General features: G+C 40.8%; 1 protein-coding gene across 1 annotated transcript in view; it reads right to left on the reverse strand.

The window, feature by feature from the left end:
* Hacd2 (3-hydroxyacyl-CoA dehydratase 2) overlaps positions 1 to 19,690 on the reverse strand; it is a 78,633-nt gene extending 58,943 nt beyond the window's left edge. The window contains exons 1-3 of the mRNA XM_042667757.1: positions 19,463 to 19,690; positions 15,993 to 16,110; positions 4,539 to 4,557 (exon numbers count right to left, since the gene is read on the reverse strand). Coding sequence (XP_042523691.1) covers positions 4,539 to 4,557; positions 15,993 to 16,110; positions 19,463 to 19,620 — 295 coding nt within the window. The 5' untranslated portion in view covers positions 19,621 to 19,690. The remainder of the gene's footprint in view (positions 1 to 4,538; positions 4,558 to 15,992; positions 16,111 to 19,462) is intronic.
* Between the last annotated feature and the right edge of the window lie 7,659 nt (positions 19,691 to 27,349).

Consider the following 27,349-nt stretch of genomic DNA (forward strand, 5'->3'; position numbering starts at 1 on the left):
ATCCATGTTTCAGATACTGTGGGTGTCAAATGTTGGTCCATTCAGTTTTCCAATAATCTTAAAAGATAGCTATACTTAGCCTCTTTTTATGGAGAGAAATGAAGGTGTAAAAGAGCTTCACTTTTTCCTGGGAGCCTCACAGCTAGTAAATAATCCAAATCTGTCTGAGCTATATCTTTTTAGTTTAGAAGCAAAATGAAATATCCCAAAGTTCTAAAGTAAGTTTCTAAAAGACTAGATATTGTAGTAAAAACTTTCAGGATGCTACAGGAAAATCATTTGAAAAATAATTTATGAGTAAAAAAAAATGAAGTAATGCCTTTAAAGTTAAAAACAGCCTATTATTGCTACCATTTTTTAAAAAAGGAAAATACTGTTTGGAAATAAAAAACTTGTTTTACATTCAAATCCAAATTCAAGACTGGGTAAGATCATGTTGATATGTTCACAAGATCCCATTAAGTATGTGTACTGGGACATATGGTCAGTAAGGAACACCTCTCCCTTCTCAAACATTTCGGGATATTGGTGGGGACAGACTATATACATAATACAATATGACAAGTGCAATAAAAGCACGAGACTTGGGTTTTCACAGGCAAGTGAGGTGCAGTACCTAACCCCGACATGGGTGGTAGGAAGAGATTGGCTCATGGAAGTGTACTGGAAAAAGAGGAACAAAGAGTTAGCCAGTGGCTGAATATTATACAAGTCCAGACTGAAAGCAAAGCTTGAGTGCAGACAAAACTCGTGAAGGGTTTTATGTAGGGAAGTAAGCTCTTCAGAACTGTCTTTTATAAAGGACATTGGGGTTTTAATGAGGGCCTCTTGCTGACTCAGGCTACATGAGCTCTGCTTCCAGTTCAGCTTTTTGCTGCTTATTTTGAAGACAGAATCTCATGGGCTTTCTGCCTGGCTGGCTTTGAATGGTGATAATCTCCAGATCTCAGCCTTCTGGGTAACTAGGATTATAGGTGTGAGCCACCAGATTCTAGTAGTCTTGTCACTTTTAAAATGAGAAATAAAATAATATAAAGTACTAGAATATAGTAAGCACTCAAAAACTGGTGGCTCTTACTGTTAATGCAAGAAGATCCATATGGGGGTCCGGATGAGACACACTGAGGTCTTCAACAGGGATGAGAAACAGGCAATCTTGAGAAATATTTAGGGAATAAAACTGACAAAATCTGATGATGGCCTGGCTGTTTAAGTGAAGGTAAGAAGGCTTAGTGACTGAAAGGCTGTTTCTAATGGTACCTTTGACAAAGAGAACAGAGAGCAGATCTAGGAGAGAGGGCTATGAAGAGAAGCAGGTAAAGCAGTGACCACAAGGTCAATTGGCAAATGTGGGTTGTGAGTGCAGGTGTGGCTTGGAATTTGAGGACCAAGTATTCTGAGTATCTCATACATGCAAAGGGATGAGATTGCCCATGAAGGCATGCTCAAGTCAGAAGAGGAATAAACCGAGACAAGAACCTGGGAATACACATGACAAAAATAAATCACCTAGGGATAAAAGAAAAGAACTGGAGCGGTCAAGAAAAACTGGGAGAGCTTAGCAGGATGGAAGCTGAAGGAGCAGGAAATCAAGGAGGGAGTTCAGTGGGACCCAGCGGAGCTGAGAAACTCAGTATGTTCCAAATGCGCCCTCAAGAATTCAGCATAAGGCAAGGGAGACTACTGGTTAAGGCATAAATGGTAGTGAGGAAGTAGAAAGAGTCTATCATAAGCCTAGTAAAAGGGACAGAGTATACATCTGGAGGAAGGAATGTAAGTTCAAAGGATAGGATCAGCACTATTGCTAAGATAAAGAGCTTCGGGCATTCTGTGAGCTGAGAGACAAAATGTAAAAGGATAGCAGAGGGTGATGATGCAGGAGACTTGTTGTCAGAACAGGATTTTCTACAAATCTCTGTGTCAGGTCCCCTGCAAGGCCATGAGCATGCAGAGATGAGTCCAACTGAATAGGCCTCTGAGAAGCTCTCAGTCTGGTGGAGGAAGGAAACTGTGGACAAGCCAGCCAGAGTGTGAAATGGATGCTAGTGTTGGATACACCCTGCCAGAGGCAGCAGGGGGTCTCCATTTGAAGTGGGTTTCCTGAACAGAAGTCTATGACTGCTCACCACTCACCCTGTGTGCCCAACAGTGGCTGGGATCCAGGAAGTCAATGGTTATTTTTCAGTGAATGAACAAAATTTTATGAAGTAGTATCAAGACTACTCTAAGACAGATAAAGAGATTGAGGGTGTTAAAACAATTAAATATTAACTAACATCATAGTACACATAAGTGCTATGGTTTGAATGCTTGTATCCACCACTAATTTAACATGCAGAACCTAATTCCCAATACAATATGGTAAGGTCTTTAGGAGATGATCAGGTCAACAGGACACTCATCATGTAATTAGTGCTCTCACAGCAGGAACAGCTCAAACATGGCTTTGATGGGAAGTACATCCATTGTTCTTTGTAAACTCTGCCTGTGATCACCCAAATAGCTCCCAGACAATTTGGGTTAAATTTTTCATCCTCATTCTAAGTGGTTTCCAAGTCCTGCTGCTGCTGCTGCTGTCTTCTCTGTTTCTTACTTACAGTGCCTTCAGTAAGTTTCCATTTCCACCCTATCTCAAGTTTCTCAAATGGCCAATTAGGTTCTTCTAAATCAATTTCCAATTTATAGTATCCTTTATCAGAAGAGGCCCAAGAGCACTCTTTTGACCCGTAGGGACCTCATGAGGACACAAAAAGAAGAAACTGTCCAGACAATCTGCCAGAGCCTTAATCTTGGAATTCCCAGACTCCAGAATTGTGAACAATACATGTTTCAAGCCATCCATTTTATGGAAAGATGCTTCTTCACTTATGATGGGTTATGGCCCAGTAAGCCCAGGCTTACTAAAAAATATTTGTGCTAAAAAATGCACAAATATTAGCTTAGCAGAAACACAGATAGAGCATCAACTGTTTCCCCTCATGATCACATTGCTGGCTGGGAGCTGCAGTTCAGTACCACTGATCAGCATTCTAAGAGTCCTATATTGTATATCACAAGCCTGGGAAAGAGCAACATTCAAAGCAGTTTCTACTAAATGGATAGAGCTTTACCCTATAATACAGTGCTAACAGTCAAAGACAAGTCATCAAAGGCAGTACTTTACTATACTTCATTATAGCAGTCCATATAGACTAAAATATTTCAAAAGTATGCATCAAAGAGCTTTTATAGAAGGGTAGCTGAAGGTTAAGAGAATGGAGAAGAATGGGATATTTGGTCCAGTCACATCTCCCAATATATTAGCTTATGTCTAAAATCTATTAAACCTAAGAAGGATAAAAATTTTCATCTCAAAATTGCAAATAAAGGCTAAAAAGGAAATGTGTATCAAGACTGTACATAGCCCAAATCCATTTGTCATAGAATACAATCAGTCAGGCAGATAATATGGCAGGTGAGCACAAGTTCTTTTCAAATACATCTTTCAGAGGTTCTAAAGCAGTGTTTTAAAAGCCTTTGGAGAAAATCTCACATTTTCTGAGAATCTAACAATAGCTATGATCTCCCCCTACCCCCAACTCCCTTGTGAGGGGTCCCTGAACTCCACTCCCAAACCCCAGATAAGAGGTGGGAAACAGCAGAGGTACTGTCTCCCTAAACAGTTGTGGGACTAGGTATCACAATGGACAGTCTCTACCTGTGTGTCCTTCTCATCTGTAAGGCTCTTCATCTTTAAGTTACCAGTGTCAAGGTCAATGTCCTGAATACAGTAACTGTACACTTTAGATGTGAGCTAAAATAATTACGGCCATAAGACTTTGAACTCATAGTTCTCAAGTTTTCAGACTTCAGGCACTTATGAATGAGCATCAACTTCATGTCCTGACAGACCCAGAATGCATGGCAAGTGCTACGAGCTTGCTCTATAGGGTCTGCTAACTTTCTAAAATGGTTTTAATCTAACAAGAAAAGTCTACCTCTCCTATTCTAGAAGCTATGCCTCAGTTTCAGGGCAGAATACAATGTCCTCTCCCACCCACACACAAAAAGAAAGATACAATTTATACAATGTATGTTTTTAGTAGAATCCCTTATATTAGCATTACAGACCCTTATACTTTCATATCCATATAATAGTCAAGAGGAAGGCAATATACACAGTGCTCCCATTTTAAGGATTAGCAGAGAATATATCCTTTAAGTGATCATAAGAGAGGGCCTTCCAAGCACCTGGACCCAAGCCATACTTCTATAAATATTTCTGTAATGCCTTTGTACTAAGAAGGGGGAAAATATTTCTCTTAAATTCTAAGAGGAAAAACCTGTGACAGTGATAACAATAGTACCATGCTTTTATAAAATAAAAGCCACTTCAATTTGAGAAATGTTATATATGATTAAATGGTTTATGTTTATGATATTCATTAGCAAATCAAAGTAAGCCAATCATCTATGACTTAAAAACAGAGGCATAATTCACTGTGTATAATTTTTTAAGGCACAATTCACCATATATAACGGGAAAATTTCATACTTACCTATAGCACAATATAAAATCTAGAGAGGAAAAAAGGGAGGGAAAAATTAGTAAGGATCAGTATTATACATTCATTCATATAAACTTCTTTCAGTAAGAATTGAACAGTGTCTGCCCACAATGCTGAATATGAAAAACAAAACATTCCATTTTTAAACTTGGCTATAGAATATTGAACAAAATGTAAATTCTTACTGCATTTGTTTGCTCACTTTTAGTTTGTGCATCTTCAGAAGATATCCTAAAGGAGACTTAATCTTTACTCCGGGGTTTATCAGAGGTTAAAGATCTCTTTTGTAACACAAAAATCTCACACGAGCGGTAAGGCTATGAGATCTCCAGTGTCTCATTCCCCACAGAACTGTCACAGACTGTGCAATATGTGGTCAGAAGGGCCTTTGTTAGCCCTTCAGGGCACACATTCATTTTATAAGGCTCTGCTTTCAGTCCTCACCATGCCTCATTCAATATTCCTACTTCTGAGTATTTTCGGATCCAGTTCTAACCCTGCATTTTTCAAGCTCTAGGCCTACATTCTAAACTGCTTTAGAACTATCCATCTACTGCACCAGGAGCAGCTCATATGGCTTTGATGGGAAGTACATCCATTGTTCTTTGTAAGCTCTGCCTGTGATCACCCAAATGGCTCCCAGACAATTTGGGTTAAATTTTTCATCCTCATTCTAAGTGGTTTCCAAGTCCTGCTGCTGCTGCTGCTGTCTTCTCTGTTTCTTACTTACAGTGCCTTTAGTAAGTTTCCATTTCCACTCTATCTCAAGTTTCTCAAATGGCCAATTAGGTTCTTCTAAATCACTTTCAATTTACAGCATTAGTATAGCCCTGATAATGGTAGTACATGTGTGTATATATTTATATGTCTATATATGAATATATGTAAATGTGTATATATACCACATACACACACACACACACACACAGACACACACACACACACACACACACACACACACACACATGTTCATTCAAATCCATCTACAAAACTGCTTTAATAACCAAAGCTTTTCAGATACTACTTCAAAGCTTTCAGAATTTCTATGAACTTCTTCAGTAGTTACTATACTATTTGACAGACATCTCTACATTCAGATGAAAATAACCAAGACTCAGAGAAGGTAGGTTCTGGGTTGTGACTTAGATAGGAAATAATGGCCAAGACCCAGAACCTTGGTTTTGTTTTATATTTTCTTTCTCTCTCTAGGTTATTTTTTAGGTACAGTTTCATGTTTTGCCCAGACTGCAATTCTTCTACCTATTCATCCCACATAGTTGGGTTTTTGGTTTGTTTTTTTTTAGCTCAAGCCTGGGGCTTGAGCTCAGGGCCTAGGCACTGTCCCTAAACATCTGCTCAAGGCTATACTCTATCACTTGAGCCACAATGCCACTTCTGGCTTTTTCTGTTTATGTGGTACTGAGGAATTGAACCCAGGGCTTCATGAATGTTAGACAAGCACTCTACCACTAAGCCACATTCTCAATCCCACAGTTGGGTTTTAAATACATACTATCATGTCTTCCTTATTGTTGAGATAAGGTACTGTTAACTTTTTTCCCAGGCTGGCCTCAAAGTTTCATCTCCAGATCTCTGCCTCTAAGTAGCTGCGATTACAGGTATGAACCACTACAGCCATCTCTATTTTTTCTGTTATATTATTTCACTATATACCAATTATGAGATACCTACAGAGGCCAGAGCTCAGCAAAATTCATCTAAAACATTACAGATAAGACTATTCAAAAACTATACTTCACTAGGTTTTGGGTTGTTTTTTTTTTCTTGTCAGGGGCAGAGGGGAAAGGGCCTGAATTAAAAAGCAAGCTATACAAATTTGCTGATAACTGAGAAAAGAACAGAAGCCTTTCCATACGACAAACCACAAAAATCTTTCTCAAAAGAAGGTAGTATTATAAACCTTAAATGCGACTTAATATTGAAAAGATAAGCTGAACCTCTAGTTACAAAGCTGAGGAAAACAAAAAGATGTATCTAGATCAAAATGAGAAATGAATGTCTAGAGTGAAAACATGCTATGAGATAAGACATAGGCAGTGCCTGTTGTGTTCATGTAGGTGACAGGATCTGGCTGCCTTCCACAATAAGACTATCCAGGAGGGGGCTGGGAAGGTGGCTCAGTGGTAGAGCACTTGCCTTGAATGCCTGAGGCCCTGGGTTCGATTCCTCAGCACCTCAGAATCAAAAAGGAAAAAAAAAAGCCAGAAGTGGCGCTGTGGCTCAAGTGGTAGAGTACTAGCCTTGAGCTGAAGAGCTGAGGGACAGTGCCCAGAACCAGATTTCAGGACCCACCACTGGACCCCCCCCTCAAAAAAAAGACTATCCAGGAGGAGAATGGTATCATTCAGGGCTATCATATTTCCTTTGCATATAGAAGACTAGATCTTTTCTTAGACTGAACCACCCTTTTTAATCACACATATTTTATAAGGCCTCCTTTACAAGCTGAAGATAACAATCACAGATGATATGACTTATCTGCACATTAAAAAAAAAATCCCGATTTTTAAAGTAATAAAAAGAAAGCTGGGCAAAAGTGTCTTACTTTTGTAATTCTACCTACTCAGGAGGCTAACTAAGATCCTATGACCACAGTTTGAAGTCAGCCTAGGCAGACAAATCCATAACATTCTCATCTTCAATTAACCAGCAAAAAAACCAAAACTGGAGATGTGGCTAAACTCATAGCGCACCAGCATGAACAGAAAAGGCTGAGCAAGAACATGAGCCTCGGGCTGGGAAGGTGGCTCAGTGGTAGAGCGCTTGCCTTGCATGCCTGAGGCCCTGGGTTCGATTCCTCAGCACCACATAAGCAAAAAGAAAAAAGCCGGAAGTGGCGCTGTGGCTCAAGTGGTAGAGCGCTAGCCTTGAGCTGAAGAGCTGAGGGACAGCGCCCAGGCCCAGAGTTCAGGCCCCACGACCGGACCCAAAAAAAAAAAAAACAAAACATGAGCCTCCAAGTTCAAGTTCCAATACTGGCACAAAACAAAACAACTAAAACAACAACAAAAACTACATGCACAGAAAGAAAAAAAGAAATTAAATTTATTTAGAAAAACATGTATTCCATCCAAGTGCCAGTACCTCAAGCTAATAATCTTGGCTATTTAAAAGGCTAGAATCTGAAGGACTGTGGTTTCCAGACCAGCACAGGCAGAAAAGTTCACTAGGCTACATGTCCAAACGAAACAGCAAAAAGTGAGTTGGAAGTAAAAGAGCAAATCCCTGAGTTCGAACTCCAGTTCCACCCAATGTCCCAGACACCTATGATATACATTTATACACACACATAGACACATAAATTCATACTGCCAAATGTATGTTATACACACATACATAGTCATGTGTATTTCACTTGAACCATGCCCTCAGCTCATGTGTATTTCAATATGTAAATGTCTAGAGATCTAATGACAGCCATGCAGCCAAGCATACAAACTTACAATAAATAAGCTTGGATTTAAAAATAAAATGACTAGGAAAAACTCTAAGTATAGGAGAATTAAAGAGCAGAAGTACAAATTAACACTAGAAAAACAGTATTAAGATATAATAATTGAAATGTTAACGAAGTAGAGAAGCTGAAGCAGTATATTATCATCTCAAATGAGTTGGCTCTTGTTTATGTATAAAGCATGATGTGAAAATAATCTCCTAGCTTATGCCATGCATTAGAGTAAATTGAAACTATCTCAGAAAACACATCCTCTCTCTTTAAATCCTGTTGAGGAATAAAACCAGTGCCTACTCTGTAAAAAGACCTTGGAGGTCAGATTTTTTAAAAGCAATTTTGTAATAAACTGGGAGTAACTTAGGATAAAATGAAAAATCACAGCTAGCTTAAAATAAAACAATTTCACGATCAAGATTTTTTTAACATACATACACACAAAATGATATTTTATTAGAGCTGTCTATAGTAAAGAAATCTGAGATTCTCACTTTTCAAAACTTCCCACTAATTTAATAACTGAAGTGAGCAAGAATTTCAACTCTCTCAATACATGTTTTCCATCAGTTTCATTACTTTTGCAGTACTAACACTAAACCAGTAGGTTCCCTTTCAACTAAGTATACTAGCAGGAAATGCTCTAGTACTTCCAAAAGAACAGAACATACAGAGTGAATAAATTATTCCAAGACACTATCTTCATTTCACTTAAGCTTCTCTCTAGACCAACAACAGAAATCTAAAAACAATCCCCTAAACATCACTGTTTTTTGGCTATTCAATCAAACACTGATTTAGGTACTGTAGCACAGGGAATCTGAAGAAAAAAATCTCCTCAACTAATGTTAAGGTACAGAGATTATTTATGTGGGCAGACTTAATCCAACTAATGTGAACAGTTCTCAGTTGAGTACTGGTCATCATGACTGTAATTCTAGCTACTCAGAAGGCGCTTGAAATCTAAGGATCATGGTTTAAAGCTAGCTTGGGCAGTAAAGTCCATGAGATCCTAATCTCCAAAATAAACTACCCAAACAGCTGGAAGTGGAGCTGTGGTTCAAGTGATAGAATGCTAGCTTTGAGCAAAAGAAGTTCAGGGAGAGTGCCCAGGCTCTGAGTTCAAGCCCCAAAGAGCAGTTCTCTAGCACATGCATGGCCTTGGGTTTGATCCTCAGTATTGCAAAAATAACTAAAAACAGGTTTAAGGCACATGGCTCAAGTGATTGAGTGCTAGCCTGGCAAGAATAAGGTCGTAAGTACAAATCCTAGTACTGCTATTAAAAAAAAAAAAAAAAGTAATCTTTCCCATCCGAAGGGCAAGACAAGGCAGTGACATTCAAAGAACAAGCCCCAGGACTGGCAACAAACAACAACAACAACAACATGTAACCCTTTCTTTTCCTGAGCCTTTCCATTTTTTACCTATTGAATACTGCACCAATTTTAAAGTGTTATCTCAATTTCAAATGTATTTTGAGCTAAAGAAATTATTTATTTTTGTTAGTATCAATTAATTGTATAAGGGAGTTTCGTTTTGATGTGTTCATATATTCAAAAATGTATCTTGGGCTGGGAAGATGGCTCAGTGGTAGAGCGCTTGCCTTGCATGCCTGAGGCCCTGGGTTCGATTCCTCAGTACCACATAAGCAAAAAGAAAAAAGCTGGAAGTGGCGCTGTGCCTTAAGTGGTAGAGTGCTAGCCTTGAGCTGAAGAGCTGAGGGACAGTGCCCAGGCCCAGAGTTCAGGCCCCACGACTGGACCAAAAAAAAAAATAAAATGTATCTTGATTATATACTCGCCTTTTGTCATTCTCCTTCAATCCCCTCCCACCTTCCCAAACCAATAAAGAAATTAGTTTTGAAAATGAATGATAGGAAGATGGTCTATTATGGGGCAAGTACTGGTGGGCAAGGGTAGGGTAGAGATGATACTAAATAGGGTGAATATGTTCAAAATATTTCACACAAATGTATGAAAGCAGAACAATAAAATTTGTTGAAACTGCCTTAAGAAGAGGGGAATAGGGCAGGGGATTTAGCTCAGTGGAAGAGCACTTGCCTGGCAAGTGCAAGGCCCTAAGTTTGGACCATAGCTATGGAAAAAAAAAAGGGGGAGGGGATTAGAGAGCAAGGAAGAAGTGAGTCTGACTGGAGTAAATTGTATGCATCATATATAGGTCTAAATGTTATAATGAAACTCTTCTTATGCAACCAATATATGTTAATAAAAACACACTTTTTGCAAGTAACCAACAATTTTTTAAATTTCAGTTTTGATCTAAGTTAAAAATGACAACTAAATAAAACAATCCAGCAAAAAAGAATTCTGCAAGTATTTTAAGGATGCCTAAGTCATAATGGGAGCCAAGCAGCTTTGGAGGTTTCACTATAGTTCATGAATATAAGTAGTTACACTGATTGCCCATCTCAGTTTTTCAATTTTCAATTCCACATAGATGAGAGAAAACCAATCTGATCACCAACTTAGGAAAAGTAGGCACTATTGGATCAGTGGTTGTCTACTGTCTAAAAGTAGAGGAGTCACAGAGAAAACACAGTTGTTGTAAGACTCTAGTTTCAAGAATAGTTAAGAATTGGGGGCTGGAAATGTGGTTTGGTGGTAGAGTGCTTGCCTAGCATGCACAAAGCCCTGGGTTCAATTCCTTAGTACCACATAAACAGAAAAAGCCAGAAGTGGCACTGTGGCTCAAGTGGTAGAGTGCTAGCCTTGAGCAAAAGAAGCTCAGGGACAGTACCCAGGCCCTGAGTTCAAGCCCCAGGACTGGCAAAAAAAAAAAAAAAGGTAGGAAGAATTTCCAGACAATATAAAAATCTCTGAGCTAAGCTGGGTGCCAGTGTCTCACGCCTGTAATCCTAGCTCCTCAGGAGGCTGAGATATGCTGATCAAGGTTCAAAGCCATCCTGGACAGGAAAGTCTGTGAGATTATCTCCAATCAACCACCAGAAAACTGGCTGGAAGTGGTGCTCTGGCTCAAAGTGATAGAATGCTAAACTTGAGTGAAAGAACTCAGGGGCAGTGCCCAGGTCTTGAGGTCAAGCCCTGCATGACCAACAAAAAGAAAATCTCTGAGCTGGCAACTTCATAAGATAAGTCTTACTACATTTGTTCTTATTGTACTGAGGTCCATTATTAATTTGAGTTACATTTAATAACATTTGATTCATGTTAGACATCATTCTAGTGGTAAGTATCAAAACCAGGGCCTTACACATGCTAGACACTACCAACTGAACTACACTACCAGCCCAAACATAGTCTTGAAGCTTGAATACACATCAAAACATTACAGTAGCTATCTCTGCAGTGTATTATGACTAATACACGTTTCTTTCTTTATGTTTATCTATGTTTTTCTTCAATGAATGTACATGATACTGAGTTATTATTAGAAGAAAATATCTTCAACTCCTCTGATGTCTATGAGGAGGAAGTCTATCAAATATCATTGGTCTCTCTCTACCTTCAATGTCTTTACCTCAGGAATGATTCATCCTAGTAGTGGTAAACCTGGGAAGTATAAATATAGTGAATTCAGCCTCATCCTATGGGTTCCAAAAGACTCCCAAGTTCTCAGTTCTTTCCGCACCATTCTGGCTGCTGCCACCTGGACAAGTGTGGGTGGCGGCGAGTCTTAATTCTGGAATTTAGGTAGCAAATCCATTTGGCTCAAACACTGAAGAATGTCCTCCAGTTCTGCCTTACTAATAAATGTTATATGAAGGCCAAGTTATAGGAAGTTTTACAATTTATACACACACCCTTATGTTCATTTTTTTTCTCTCACCCCCATCTCCCCAGCCAGGTTCATTTTTTTATGTGGGAACACTGGGATTTGAGTTCAGCACCTTATACTTTATTCAGCCTGCTTGCTCGGTTGGTGATCTACCAATTGAGCCATATCTCTAGCCCTGCTTTTTGCTAGTTATTTTGAAGAATCTTGAGGACTTTTCTGCCAGGACGGGTCTTGAATGGTGGTCCTCTAGATCCTAGCCTCCTGAGTAGATAGGACTGCTCCTTAGTAAATGTTATAGATACCTTAGTTCTATTGCTTATTATTAATTAATTTAATCATTATTGTTAATTAATTTAATCATTAATTTAATCATTACTCTTTTCTTCCTTCTCTTTCTCCCTTCTTTCCTTTTTTTTTGATTTTGTGCTAGTACTAGGGCCTCATGTTTGTTACAACGTGAGATACATCTTCAGCCAAGATTTTTGCTAGTTAATTAGAGATAGCGTCTCAAGGACCTTTATGCCTAGGCTAGCTTTGAATTTTAATCCTCTACATTTTAGCCCCCTGAGTAGCTAGGATTATATGAGCCATGGATGCCTGGCTGAGTTTTGTTACTTCTATATTTTTTGTTTTCCTGTTGGTAGGACAATCAACCTACTCCATCAACACATAGAAACTCTGTTGTGCTAGGCGTTCCCAATTTCATAATGGGCATCCAAGTTTCATATTTTTTATATATTACAAATGGTGGCTGGGTGCCAGGTGGCTCACGCCTGTAATCCTTGCTACTCAGAAGGCTGAGATCTGAGGATGGTGGGTCAAAGCCAGGCCAGGCAGGAAAGCCCACGAGGCTCTCTCTTATCTCCAATAAACTACCAGAAAACCGAAGTGGTGCTGTGGCTCAAGTGGTAGAGTGCTGACCTTGAGCTGAAGAGCTCAGGACAGCGCCCAGGCCCAGAGTTCAGGCCCCATGACAGACAAAAAAAAAAAAAAAAAAAGGTGAACTCTAAACATTTCCCAATAGCTTATGCTTTGTCATCTTTTTTTTTCCCAAGACAATCTATAACTGGGAACACTTGCCTTCCTGAATTTTCAGGTTCACCCATATTTGTGCACTATTGGCCTCTTTGCTGACTTACACTGCCACTGTTTTGGTTGTTTTCTTTTTCTTTCTTAATTTCAGTACATCTCCATTATATAATCATTAGCCTTTTCGCCTCTTTGAACACCATCTCATTTTGCTTCTATTTGCTTCAAGTTGTCAAGCAATGAGGCCTGTGTGGGTGGATTCCTGTTTCCCACAAGTTCTTCCCATCTAATGTTGTGACACTCATTAATTATACTCAAGTTCCTCAAGTTCCTCTCTCTGGTTCTCACACTATTTCTGAAGCAGGCTTTCCTGGGATTTGTTGTCCATCTAGTTTGTGATAGCTATCTCCACTATGACTTGTTCTCTAGCTTTTCAGATAACTCTTTTTAAGATTTGTTTACTCAAAAGGAATTTTTGGAATAAATAATCTCACAAGGCCATGTGGCCTTTGTTAATTTTCCTTCCAGGAGAAGGGAATAGGAAGGAAAGAGAGTTCTGTGGTCTACTAGGCATTACCAGGACAATGGCAGATAGACAATGTACACAGCAATGTACACTGGTAGAAGACAGTCTGTAACAGCCTCAATACCTGTTGAGGTCTTTGCAGAGCAATCTTGACTCATTTGAATCCTCACTCTTAATCAGGAGGCATAACAATTGTACAAATTTAAAGTGTCTTTGTTATATTTAGTCTTATGTTAACCAAAGACATTTAGAAACAAGAAATCATTTTAAGCTGCCATAATGAACTCAACCTATTCTACTCAACAAAGCTACAAAAAGTCTGCCTTATTAATGAATATCATGGATTTAAGAAATGAAGTAAAATGAAAACTCAACTATTGCTCATTAAAGAGGAATAGCATTTTTAAAAAACAGATAAAATTTATATTCCATAAAATTTACCCTTTCAAAGTATTCAGTGGCTTTAGGTACTTTATAGTAGTGTGCAATCCTTTAAAAAGAACCCCAGACCCATTAGACAGTCACTCCTCATCCCCTCTTCCTCATTATCTACCTTCTTTTTCTTTTTCGTCAGTCATGGGGCTTGAACTCAAGGCCTGGGTGCTGTCCTGAGCTCTTCCACTCAAGGCTAGCACTCTACTACTTTTGAGTCACAGCACCACTTCTGGTTTTCTGGTAGTTAATTGGAGATAAAAGTCTCATGGACTTTCCTGCCAAGGTTGGCTATGAACTGTGATCCTCAGATTTCAGCCTCCAGAGTAGCTAGGATTACAGGTATGAGCCACTGGTACGCAGCTACCTACTCTCCTTCTGTGTGGATTTATCTATTCTGGACACTTCATATAAATGGAATTATGCACTGTGTGACTTGTGTCTGCTTTCTTTCATATTAACTCTTATAATTACTTAAGATTCAACTCAAGAGACATTATTTACACACTGATTTCTTGGCCCAGAACACTGATTAGCAACATTTTACTCAAGTCCACTTATAAATCATATCACAGCTGGGCATGCTGGTATGCATCTGGAGCCCCAGCTACTCAAGACTGAAGGAAGAACGTTCCTTAAATCCAGGAACTTGAGACCAGACTGGACAACATAGGAAGATGCAATTTAAATAAGTAAGTAAAACAAATATTATACACTATAATCTTCATTTTATTGTGGATGAGTGTTTTGGTGAATAGTTCTTGGCCTTTTTACCTAGTGCCTTTTTCTCCTTCTGTATTGTTAGTGTGACTCTGTTGCTGTCTACAGGCGATTTGTCCAGGAATTTAAACCTAATTCAAGCTAGCCTACTTAGGCCTTCACTTGGAATGCAGAACTGGGAACAAGATTCTGTTTTTGACTGGCCACTCTTAATAGAAAGAACTATAATTTCATCCATTATCTGCCACAGGTTCATGCTGTAGAATTGCCTTTTCATATAAATGTCATGATGGACTTGTCCTGGAAGTAAGCGAAATGAAATTGATGATGTAACAGATCTTCCCTACAACCTAAAAGCTTTTCACCACAATGAATTATAGTGGCTATTGATTTTACAGACTCCAAAATATCCCTATTTTGGAAATAGGGATAACACAATCTATAGTTCCTTGGCCAGAAGGACTAATCAAGTGCCTTACATCAATGGCAAAAGTCTTTAAATAAGTATAAATAGGGCCAACCATGAACATTCCTTACAACTGTGACACAGACCCTAAGAAAAACCACCTTCTCTGCTTTCCACCATGTGAATGCCAACTGCAGTAGAGGAGCCTAAGAGCAACACTCAAAGAGAAATGGAAACTAGCAGACACAGGAGATAGCAATCCTCAGTTGGTTATCAATCCTCAGTTAGTTCCTTTTATCTTGTATGGAAACAAATCTCGATGTATAAAACATTCCTTTTTTTTCTCACAATAATTTGAAACCTAACTTATTCTAGGAAGCAGATAAGAATAAGTACGTTTTTTATTATTATTTTATTTTTATTTCTTGCCAGTCCTGGGGCTTCAACTCAGGGCCTGGGCTCTGTCCCTAAGCTTCTTTTGCTCAAGGCTAGCACTCTACCACTTGAGCCACAGCACCACTTATGGCTTTTTCTTTTGTTTATGTGGTAGTAAGGAATTGAACCCAAGGCTTCATGCATGCTAGGGAAGCACTCTATCACTAAGCCAGGCTAAGTACATTTATAACCACCAATTCCACTGTTTCTATTAAAGAGACCCTGGAAATCTCTTAGTTTTCTGACATTAACATTGCCCTTTACAACTTCTGTTGTTGTTTTTGTAATTTGGAGACCTTTAGATAGGTTCTACAGGCTTTACTATCACTTCTCATACACTATGCCCACCAACTACTCTGTTACCATTACATAAACCTTCAAAGTATGTTTGTCAACATTTCCCTAGGGTGTTACTAGAATGTATAAAAATCTTAATAAGCCTATATCATTTGGTTTCCTAGGAAAGTGGAATATAAAATACATCCCAAGTATACAAGTTAAATGGGATTTTTATCTTATCTTAAAAGGTAAGTTATCAAAAAGATAACTGGAATATCAATACAATGTTCTAAAAGACAAAATGTGAAAACTTAAAAGTAAATGCAACATATATTGCTACTCTCAAATAATTTCTACTTTATGACATTTGAAGTAACAAATCTCAAACCTACCTCCAGTAAGGCTCCAGTTTGAAAGAATTTCAAAGGTTTCTCAATTGAATAATAAAGGCTATGATAGCTCCCCTTAGCCAGGTATGCTCTGACCAGACCAACGGCTATAACCAGCCACCTAGTGAAAGAGAAAAGAGTAATCAGGAGGGGGAGAAAAAGTAGGTAGAATTTAAGGTAATAGAAAGATGTGGCATGGGTTGGGAATGTGGCTTAGTGGTAGAGTGCTTGCCTAGCAGCATAAGCCTTGGGTTCGATTCCTCAGAACCACATGAACAGAAAAAGCTGGATGTGGCGCTGAGGCTCAAGTGGTAGAGTACTAGCCTTGAGCAAAAGAAGCTCCGAGACAGTGCCCAGGCCCTGAGGTCAAGTCCCAGGACTGGCAAAAAAAATAAAATGAAAAATAAAATAAAATAAAGACGTGGCAGACCTAGTTTTTTTAGCAACTCTGCTTCTTTCTAAAGAGCCAATGATCTTAGATTATGGTTTAGATCTTAAATGTTCCAAACATCCACATGTTAAAGGCTTGGTCTCCAGGGTGGCACTACTAGAAGATAATGGAACCTTTAATAGGCAGGACCTAGTAGGAAGTTGTTTACGTCACTGGGAATGTGGTCTGAAAGGTGACTGTAGGTCTCTGATCCTTCCTTTTTTCTCATTTGCTCCCTAGCCTCAAGGTGAGTAGATTTACTCTGCTATCCACTCCGGCTCTGATGTGTTACCTTGCCAAAAGCCCAAAGCAATGATACCAATTTGCTCCTGGAGTACAACATCTAAATCTGTGATCCAAAACAAACCTTTTCTTTTTATAAGGTGATTGCCTCAGGTATTATAGTACTATTCAGATGACTAACACATGGATTATGTGCTATAAAGAAAAGAAATGCTATACCAACAGCATCCTACTGAAAGTACTTGGCAGAAGTGTCATGATACCTCTCCATCTGGAACTTGCCTTTTTGGCTATCTTGTGTGGTCAGAACAAGGCTAAAATAAAAGGAACAAGCTAAAACAGTCCTTTTGCAGAGAAATCAGGTGCCAGAAAATCTGAGGCAGAGGGGAAAAAAATGTGTTTAAGAAAAAATTTAAATGGCTTGTGTAGTTATAGGGCCTTTGAAAACAATAGAGATGTTTTTACAAGTATCTCACTGGCATGTACTCATAACTTGAAACCTACCCTTCCAAAATTAAAAATTTAGTAAGAATAGAGGGTTTTTTTGTTGTTGTTGTTTTTTGGTGGGTGGGGATGGGAGGGAAAAACTTGGAGACAGCAAGGGAAGGGGTGGCAAAAAAATTTTTTTAAAAGGTTGGCTTTTTAAAGAATAGTGTTTGAGCTGAATTTTCCCAAACCTACTCAGAAAAGACAAATCAATAGGCCTATTGATTAGAAAAATGACAAAACAACAAGTACTCAGGGAAAACAGCTGTGAAAATTACATTTCGGCTCCAAGTTACTTTTCAAAAATTTAGCCTTGGTAATTTTGTTAAATTCTGTATCAGAACAAATCGGTGTTTATTATGACATGTCTCCTGAATTATAGATTTACCTAAGTGCATGATATCAACTGGGCAATGATATATGCAATCTCAATTACTTGTAAAAGCATAAAGGCTGGGTATCAGTGGCTCATACCTATAATCCTAGCTACTCAGGAGGCTGAGATCTAAGGATTACAGTTAAAAGACAGCCTGGGAAGGAAAGTCTGTGTGACTTTTATCTCTAATTTACTATAAAAAAAAAAACAAACTGGAAGTGGCACTGTGACTCAAAGTGGTAGAGCACTAGTGTTGAGGACAAAAGCTCAGGGAGAGCACCCAGGCCCTGAGTTCAAGTCCCAGGACTGGCATAACAAAATAAGGCAAAACTAGCAGAAGAAACATCAAATAAAGATTTGCAAAAGACAGGTGTTCTTTCTGCTAATAATTTATTAGCAGTAAATAAAAGTGTTACTTGACACTCTCAATTTCAAATCCTTGGTCTGGTTTACAAAGCCACTCCTCTATTCTCCACCTATGTTCATTTCCAAGGAATAAAAACCTTTCTCCTTGCCCAATGTATGTTAAAATCCCTCTCTTGTGCAATACTCTTATGAGTGCCCTTGCTAAGAAAAAAGTTTTATCTAAAATTTCTTTATTTTTTAAAAATTTGATCATTTTAATCAGAAGGATACTGCTCCCTTCCAACTGATGTGTTGTGTTTGTTTTTTTAAAATCCATCTGTGGCCATTTATGTGAAAGAATACTCGTATCTGTCATAGATCTTTCTGGACCGGTGAGTATAAATCCAGAACTTCTACTAAATTCTATGGTTTCAAGCAAGTCACAACTTCTTCCAGCCTAGATTTCAGCACCTACCATTTGTAACACTAGCAAAAGAGCTATGATTCTACCAAGATTTTTTTTTTTTTTCCGTGAAAAGGGCAAGGTACTAAACTCTAAGTATATCTCAGCATTACTGACAGATTATTTATATCAACATCTGGAGGACACATGAAATTAGTTGTCTCGGGGCAGGGGGTCTGAGCAGAATGGAAGGTGGGAAGATTTTCATTGCACATCTTGTGCCTATCTTGAATTTTGACAATTACCTACTCTAAATAAAGCAAAATTGGATGTCTCCTACACATTCTTTTAAGCTTTTCTATGTGCTTCAAACTTTTCATTTTTAAAAAAGGTTAGAGATTCAAATTTTTTAAACAAATGATTACAACTTAAAAACTTTGCAATAAGGATCTGATCTTGTGATCTTCTTTACCAAGAGGGATTAAAGAAATGCAGAGATGGAGGAATCTTAAAGATCACCTAGCCCAGCTTTTTAGTTTATATATAGATTAAAGAACAAAACAGGAGGCCCAGGAAAAGGAAATTTATTCAAGTCACACAGCCAGTTAGTGTCAGAACTAGTACTAAAAACGTACCCACGAAGGGATGGCCTGAGATGAGATTCAAGAGGTAAAACCATTCATTCCAAGGGTCAATTTGCCTCTCCCTAGCAACCCTGCCTTTCATAACCCGGTTATTTCCCTATCTCAACCCAAACGCACCCTAGAAAGTTTAAATTTACCTGAAGCACACTCCACAGCAGCAGGCCAAAAACTTTGAACGCTTTCCCCCTTCACATCTCAGGTTCAAGCTTAGCTTGGATTTTTGAAAACAGCCGCCTAAACGCCCGGTCACCCTGCAGCCTCGGCTGCCTCCACTCCCCGGGCGGCGAGGGTTCGTGACTGGCCGCCCTGCGTCCCCCCCACCGGCCCACCGGTCCACGCGACGCCCGCCCGCTAGCGCCCCCTCGGCGCCCGCAGGCCTCCCCTCCACGCCCAGGTGCTGGCCCCGGGCACCGCCCGCCCGGCACCGCCTGCCCGGGCTGCCCCGAGCACGCCGGGCCGGGCCGGGCCGGGCCGGGCCGGACCGCGCCACCACCACGCCGTCGGCCGCAGAGTTCCTTCCCGGCTCCCCAAGCTCCAGCCTCTCACCCCGCCGTCATCACCACATTGTAGATGACCAGACACGCTGTGGCCAGAGGCCCCGGGCCCTTCTTCTTTCGCGTGGCGCCGCTGGCTTTGCCAGCCCCGGCTCGGCCACCGCCGCCCTCATTCCCTTTGGCCGCTGCAGTCGCCGCCGCTGCCGCCATGTCAGTCCCCGCAGCCCCCTCTGTGCGCGAGCACCCGCGCTGGACGCTATAGGTCGAGGGGGCGGAGAGCGGGCCGAGGGAGAGGCGGGGCCGGGGCGTGGGGCGGGGCCGCGGCGCGGGGCGGGACCGCGGCGCGGGGCGGGGCCGCGGCGCGGGGCGGGGCCGCGGCGCGGGGCGGAGCCGAAGCAAAGAAAACACATGGTGGCGCCATCTTTGATGAGGGCAGAGACGCCGCCGGCGCTTCGCGCTCCTGGATTCGCCTCCGTCGCCGCCATCTTGGATCAGGGTAATCCCGCCCCCGGCGAGCTGCTGGGAACCATTTCCTCTTCTCCAGCTTGGATTCGGCCAATGGCGTTCTTGACCACTGGTGGCCAGCCTGGTGCTCGAGCCTGGCCGTTCGCTTTCGTCTCTCCTTGGCCTCCATGTTGGATCAAAATGACGGTACTTTTGTTCCTCTTTCTTTGGCTTCCGCGAGTGCGCATTTGCGCTAGAAGCAGGCCTTTCTGGCGCCGACCAGGCTTCCATCCACCCCACAGGTGAGGAAACCAACCCTTTTCTTGTTGTTTTTTGTGCCGGTCCTGGGGCTTGAACTCGGGGCGTGGGCACGCTGTCCCTGAGCTTTTTTCCCCTCAAGACTAGTGCTCCACCACTTGAGCCCAGAAACCAGCCTTTTTGCAGGGTGCATGTTTTTCCTCAACTGGTGCAGCTCCACGGAGATCTCCAGAACAGTCCTCCAGACACTTTTTTTGTTGTTGTCGGTCGTGGGGCTTGAACTCTGGGCCTGGGCGCTGTCCCTCAGCTCTTCAGCTCAAGGGAGCGCTCTACCACTTGAGCCACAGCACCACTTCCGGTTTTCTGAGTGGTTTATTGAAGAGTCTCACGGACTATGCTGCCTGGGCTGGTTTTGAACCGCGATCTTCAGATCTCAGCCTCCTGAGTAGCTAGGATTACAAGCGTGAGCCAGCGGTGCCCGGCTCTCCAGACACTAATAACCAGCCAAAAAGAAAAAGCCAGACTGGGAGCATGGCTTAAATAGTAGAGCACCAGCTATGAGCAAGAAAGTGGAATCTCAAGAGTTCAAGTCCAGGTGCTTTGCGAGGGGGAGGTGGGGGCACACTACAAATATGAGCGATTAAATGAAAAAAATCGTACAATTTTGGAAGATGAAAAGCAAAAGTGGGTAATTGACTCAGAGCAGAGAAGCTGTAACTAACTAGCCAAGAGGGAAGCAATTGGGCTTGTCCTGAAGAATTTGCAGAAGGCTAAAAGCTGGTCAAACTCAGTTGCCCTGTGAAACGGAGCCTCAAGGAAACGGAGCATCAAGGGAACGTAGTTGCCAACTCAGCTGCAAAGCAAGATCTCCAAAGCCAAAACTCCAATAAGGGACCAAGGCATATGCTGGCTTTTGCATCATCAACGCCTTCCGCATTGAGAAGGGTTAGTAGAAAAGCCAACAAGATATCGCTGCCTGTACAGCTTGTAGGTGGCTAGAAAAGCCCATAAAGCAAAACTGACAACAAAGTGGGGGAAAGGACAGTACCCAGGACCTGAGTTCAAGCCCCATGACTGACCAAAAAAAAAAAAAAAAAAAAACTATTATAATACCAGACTAGCACACCTTACAGGAAATAGAAGGCCACCTATCAGAAGGCCATCCAATTCTCACTATTTAACCCAAGGCCAAAAAAATGGTGAAGATAGTTTGAACTGCTGTCTTCTTCTTACTTGGACTGTCTCTAATAAGAGAGTTTTTGGATTTAGATGGTCAGACTGGGCTATCATTTTCCACAGGGTATTGAAGCTGTTGTTAATATGGCACAGTCATTCTGTTAACATCAGAGCTAAGACATCTAAGCCATGGTTCTCAGCCATTAAAGTTTTATATCTCTCTCCTTAACCCTATATCACTTTTAAGCCAGATGTCCTTAAGATATTTTTTTCCTTGCTTGCAAAGTCTTGTTATTAAAGGAGTCATTATATCATGTTTTGTTCCTGGCACAAGTGTCTGGGATATCCTTACTCAGTTTTTTGAGTGTAGTACTCATTTGGGAGAGGGAGTAGCTTTGTGTGTGTGAGAGAGAGACAGAGACTGATATAGATGGGCATGTGCATGTGCCAATCCCTGGGCTTGCACTCAGGCCTGGAGGCTGTCCTTGGAACTTTTGCTCAAGGGTAGTGTTCTACCACAAGAGCCTCAACTCCCATTTTTGACTTATTAGTGGTTAATTCTAAATAAGAGTCACAGACTTTTCTGCCCTGGCTGGCTTTGAACTGTGATTCTCAGATCTCCACCATATCTGGGATTACAGGCATGAGCCACCTACACCAGCATTTTTTTTTTCTTCAACATATGGTTTAGCTTACAGTGTGAAGCTTAAAATAGAAAAAAAAAAGTTTTTTAAAATTAATTTTTGAATTAGCACACATTTGTAATATGAACAGTTTCTTCATGATCTTTCCAAGAGACTGTGGTTAACTTAAACAGTTGGATTAAATGGAGATTAGTTGACAGATTTCACTTGAAATGAATGACATTAAGAAGATCCATTATTGGACATGTAAGTATGTTTTGTTTTTTGTTTTTTTTTGGGTCTGGTTGTGGGGCCTGAACTCTGGGCCTGGGCGCTGTCCCTCAGCTCTTCAGCTCAAGGCTAGCGCTCTACTTGAGCCACAGCACCACTTCTGGCTTTTTTCTTTTTGCTTATGTGGTGCTGAGGAATTGAACCCAGGGCCTCAGGCATACAAGGCAAGCGCTCTACCACTGAGCCAACTTCCCAGCCCGTAAGTATGTTTTGTGCAGGGGTGATATTGGGGCTTGAATTCAAGGCTTCACACTTGCTAGGTAGGTGTTCTACCTCTTGAGCCAGACCATCAATACTTTAATTCTGGTTATTTTTGAGATAGGTTCTTGATTTTTCCCCTGGTCTGACTGTACCTCAATCTTCCTATTTATTCCTCTGAGATGACAAGTGTACATAACTATAAGGTCTGTCCTTTTAAAATGCCTTGAGTGATCAAATGCCTTTCTAGAATCAGGCTTGCTTCTGCTCTTTGACACAGAGTATTGATGTATTAAGATCATCTGGATTCTGTCTCCCAGCTAATCCCTCCCTCTGCCTTGGTCCCTTAATGGAGTTTTGGCTTTGGCCTTGGAGATCTTGCTTTGCAGCTGAGTTGGCACCTATGCTCCCTTGAGGCTCCATTTTGCAGGCAACTGAGTTCCACCAGCTTTTAGCCTTTTGCAAATTCTTCAGGACAAGCCCACTTGCTTTCTTCTTGGCTTCTTCCTCTGCAGGAATTTAGTTATAGCTTCTCTGCTCTGAGTCAATTACCCAATTTTGCTTTCCATCTTCCAAAATTGTGGGTTTTTTTTTTCATTTAATCTCTCATATTTGTCTTCCTAGCCAAAAGGTTTATGGTGACACCCCACCCCCACAAAGCACTTGACTTGAACTCTTGAGGCCTCATGGGCCCTCTACTTTCTTGCTTATAGCTGAAAAGCCATACTCCCAGTCTGGCTTTTTTGCTGGTTAATTAGAACAACTCTAGAGGACTTTTTTGTGCCTGAGTTGGCTTTGAACCACAATTCTCCAAGTCTCAGCTTTCTAATAACTAGCTAGGGTTACAGAATGAGCCATAACTCCTGACTGGTTTATAGCCTTGGTTTGTTTGTTTGTTTGTTTGCTAGTCCTGGGGCTTGATCTTAGGGCCTGGACACTGTCCCTGAGCTCTTTTTTTTTTTTTTTTTTGGGTGCAGTCGTGAAGCCTGAACTCTGGGCCTGGGCACTGTCCCTCAGCTCTTCAGCTCAAGGCTAGCACTCTACCACTTGAGCCACAGTGCCACTTCCGGCTTTTTTCTTTTTTGCTTATGTGGTGCTGAGGAATTGAACCCAGGGCCTCAGACATGCAAGGCAAGCGCTCTACCACTGAGCTACCTTCCCAGCCCCCTGAGCTCTTTTTTTCTCAAGGCTAGCACTCTACCACTTGAGCCACAGTGCCACTTCTGGCTTTTTCTGTTAATGTGGTATTGAGGAATCGAACCCAGAGCTTTATGCATACTAGGCAAGCATTCTACCACTAAGCCACATTCCCTGCCCAAGTGTATTTACTAATAAATCTAATGAAGTTTCAAAAAGTACAGAATTCCTTCTAACCTAAGGAGTTTGTGCTTGTTTCTCTGTCTAGTATGATAACTTCCTATTTCCTAATCCTATCTTCTGATTTTCTAGAATATAAACCTAAATTTTTATTTCGATTTTTTTTTTTTAGACAACTTGCAAATAGTGTTCACTCAGCCTTTTTTCAATGGTTGTCTAGCAAATCCTGTTTGTTTTGTGGTTAATATGCAGTCAGAAACTAGTCAGTCTGAATTAGCTCTTGTAAATAGCAATTAAAACATGAGAACCTTTTTTGGGATAAAAGTTAAGTATAACTAAGTCATTGAAAATTTGGAAAGTAAAACTCATATGGTCAGATTATCTATCTCCTTTCACAATGAAGAATGGACTGTGAGTTAAAGTGTCCCCTCTGACTAGGACCCCATTTGTACCATTTCTCAATCTCACAGTGGTGGTTTTTTGTACGTGTGCAGTTACAGAGGTACTTTCAGTTTCACAGATCCTTCTTTTGAGAAGTGGATAGAACTTAATAATTTTCATCTTTCATAGCATCTAACATTTTTACACAATCTGTTTCTACAAGAGTATAACTAAGCTGGGTGCTGCTGGTGGCTCACGCCTGTAATCCTAGCTACTCAGGAGCTGAGATTTGAGGATTGGGGTTTGAAGCCCGGAACTCTGTGAGACTTTTTTTTTCCAGGGCTGAGAACCGACCCCAGGGCCTTGCGCGCGCCAGGTGGGCGCCCTTCCACTGGGCTAAACCTCCAGCTCCCTCTGTGAGACTCATCTCCAATAAACTACTCAAAAAAGCTGGAAGTGGCACTGTGGCTCAAAAGGTAGAGCACTCGCCTTGAGCAAAGGAAGCTCAGGCACAGCTTCTAGGCCCAGAGCTTAAGCACCAGGCCCAGCGTACCCCCCCCCCCCAAAAAAAAAAAGAGTGTAACTAGTAGAGACTACAGTAGAGAGTGTTTCTGACATATCATAGCATCTGTAAGGGCTAGAAGAGGTGTATATCATACACTCAGGTTCTGTGCATTAATTTAATATTTATATTAACCTATGAACAAGGAACTATTTGCTAATTTTATAGATGAAACTGAGGCACAGCTATAGAAAGAGGTAGTAAATTATTTTATTGAGGGAATAAAATGTGTTAGTTCCCTGTAGAACTGTTTCCACTTGGCTGATTAGCCAGGCTAGGTAGATCTACCCGACTATACTATAACATTTGCTTCAGTGAATCTGCAAGGTGTTTTTTAGAAGGACAAGCCTGGACCTTGCATACTTGATTGTGTAATTCTTTTTTTCTAGTTTTGGCGATAATGGGGTTTGAACTCAGGGCCTTGAGCTTGCTAAGCAAATGCTCTTCCACAGAGTCATGCCTCCAGCCCTTTCTGTGCTGGTTAATTTTTAGATAGAGTCTTACTTCCTGCCCAGGTACACACCTGTACTGTGATCCTCTTATTTTATTTAGGCTTGCTGCCATAGCTAAGATGACAATGTGTCCTACCACACCCAGCTTCTTCCATTGAGATAGACTCTTGCAGACTTTCCTGAGCTGGCCTGGAATTATGATCCTCCTAGTCTCAACCTTCTCAACTGTGATGAAGCCTTTCTACAGTAGATGAGCATTTGGAATGTGAGCAAAGTCTATGAGTTAAAGTTTCAGAACACCAACAGTTAGAAATTCTATGTTGACTGAAGCTCTATAGATCTCCTGCGTGTTTCCTATTCCAGTGGGAGTTCCAGTGAAAGCCCGCTGAGGTTACAATGATTGCAACTGTCAGGGTGACTCCTCCCTTTCCTTTTGGTTCACTGTTGGAGAAATCCTGCCCCAGCAACCCTGAAAAGTTTGGCCTTGCTCATACCACAAGTAATCCAGTAATTGCTTGTGAATTATAGGAATGTTTAGATTTTGCTGTGACAAGCATAGTACAGTAACTGTAAGGAAATCTTAGGTGAAAATGTAGACGTGGATATAAAATACTGAATATTGAGTCTCCATTGTCCCATATAATTGAGTCTCCATTGTCCCATATAACAGATGAAAATATAGATTATATGCTCCATACTGATTTTACAAAAGCTTTTAAGTTTTTTTTTGTTTTTTCCTTTTTTGGTGCTGGTCCTGGGGCTTGAACTTAGGGCCTGGGTGTTGTCCCTGAGCTTTTCTGCTCAAGGCTAATGCTCTACCACGTGAGCCACAGCTCTACTTCTGGATTTTTGGTGGTTATTTGAAGGTAGAGTCTCAAGAAATGTATATACCACCCAATGAGGAAGAAATAGTTGTATTGTCAAAGCTCATAGAATTCATAAACTTTATAGACCACAATAATGACTAGTTTGCCTTATGAAGGTTAGAATATGTTTGTGACTTTAAGTATCACTATCTCGCAATATTGGGATATTTGTGAAATTTATGTAATCACTTACTCACAATAAAAAATGTAAAATAAATACATGAATAAAAAGAGTCTCAGGAACTTTGCTGCCCCAGATGGCTTTGAATTGTGCTCCTAGATCTCAGTATCCTGAGTAGGTAAGATTGAAGACTTAAGCCACCAGTGCCCAGCTGAAGCTTTTAAGTTTTAATTCCATAATCATTTGAAATGTGCCTAGCTGGGTAATGTTGTTTCTATTGCCTTCCTTTCCATCTAGATCCATGTTAAGGGAAGTTCTCATTTGTGTTGTCTGATATATTAGCCACTAGTCACATGTGACTACTGAACACTTGAATCTGGTTCATGTGGAATTGAACTTCTAATTTTTATTAAATTTAAACTTGAATAGCCACTTGGAACTAATTGCTACCATATTATTCCACCCAGTTTTAGAATGTGGTAACAACCCTCTATTAGAATAGATTATGCCACAGCCATGAAGTATCTGACAACCCTGATGGATTTTTAAAACTGAGGTCATGTCTTGCTTATGTACATGCTCCTTTGGGACTGGCTAAGGACCCAGGGACCTGGAGCAGCCACATGTCACCAAGCCATTATGGACAGTCTTGCACCAGCATTTAAGTGTTGTGGCCCAAATCTGGCATATAGCACTTCAGCTAATAGATGATTGGCCAGGACCTCACACTACCCCGCCTAACCAGGAGGCTAGCACTGAAGTCCTCTGTGCCAGCCAGCAGAAAGCCTCCATAATCTGCCACAGATATTAGACACCTCCTTCACTACGAAACACAAGGGATAAAGAGAGTAGTACTACTTGTTTGTTGTGATTCTTCAGAATTCAATTTCCTTACCTCCTTGGTGCTTGTTTGCACAGATTAATCAAGAGCAAATGAGATGTGAAGCAAATTGCAAGCTTGCAGTCTTTGGCTTTTAGTTTTGGTTATGTGTTAACTGAGGAATCAAACCCAGGACCTCATGCATGTTAGGCAAACACTCTACCACTATGCCACATTCCCAGCCCCACACTTGCAGTCTTTATATAGAATTCTTGCTGACAAAAGTCAGCATATCCACACACACACACAAAAATTGGTGACAAAAAAGAAAAAAAAGTCAGCATATCTTTTTAGTTACACATAGATTTACCTTTTAATATGAATGTCCGCATTACAAGAAAAAAAATGCATTTTTATGTGTTTGGGATGA

This window comes from Dipodomys spectabilis, unplaced genomic scaffold (assembly GCF_019054845.1).
Source record: "Dipodomys spectabilis isolate Male_0828 unplaced genomic scaffold, ASM1905484v1 ptg000017l, whole genome shotgun sequence".
Classification (NCBI taxonomy): Eukaryota; Metazoa; Chordata; class Mammalia; order Rodentia; family Heteromyidae; genus Dipodomys; species Dipodomys spectabilis.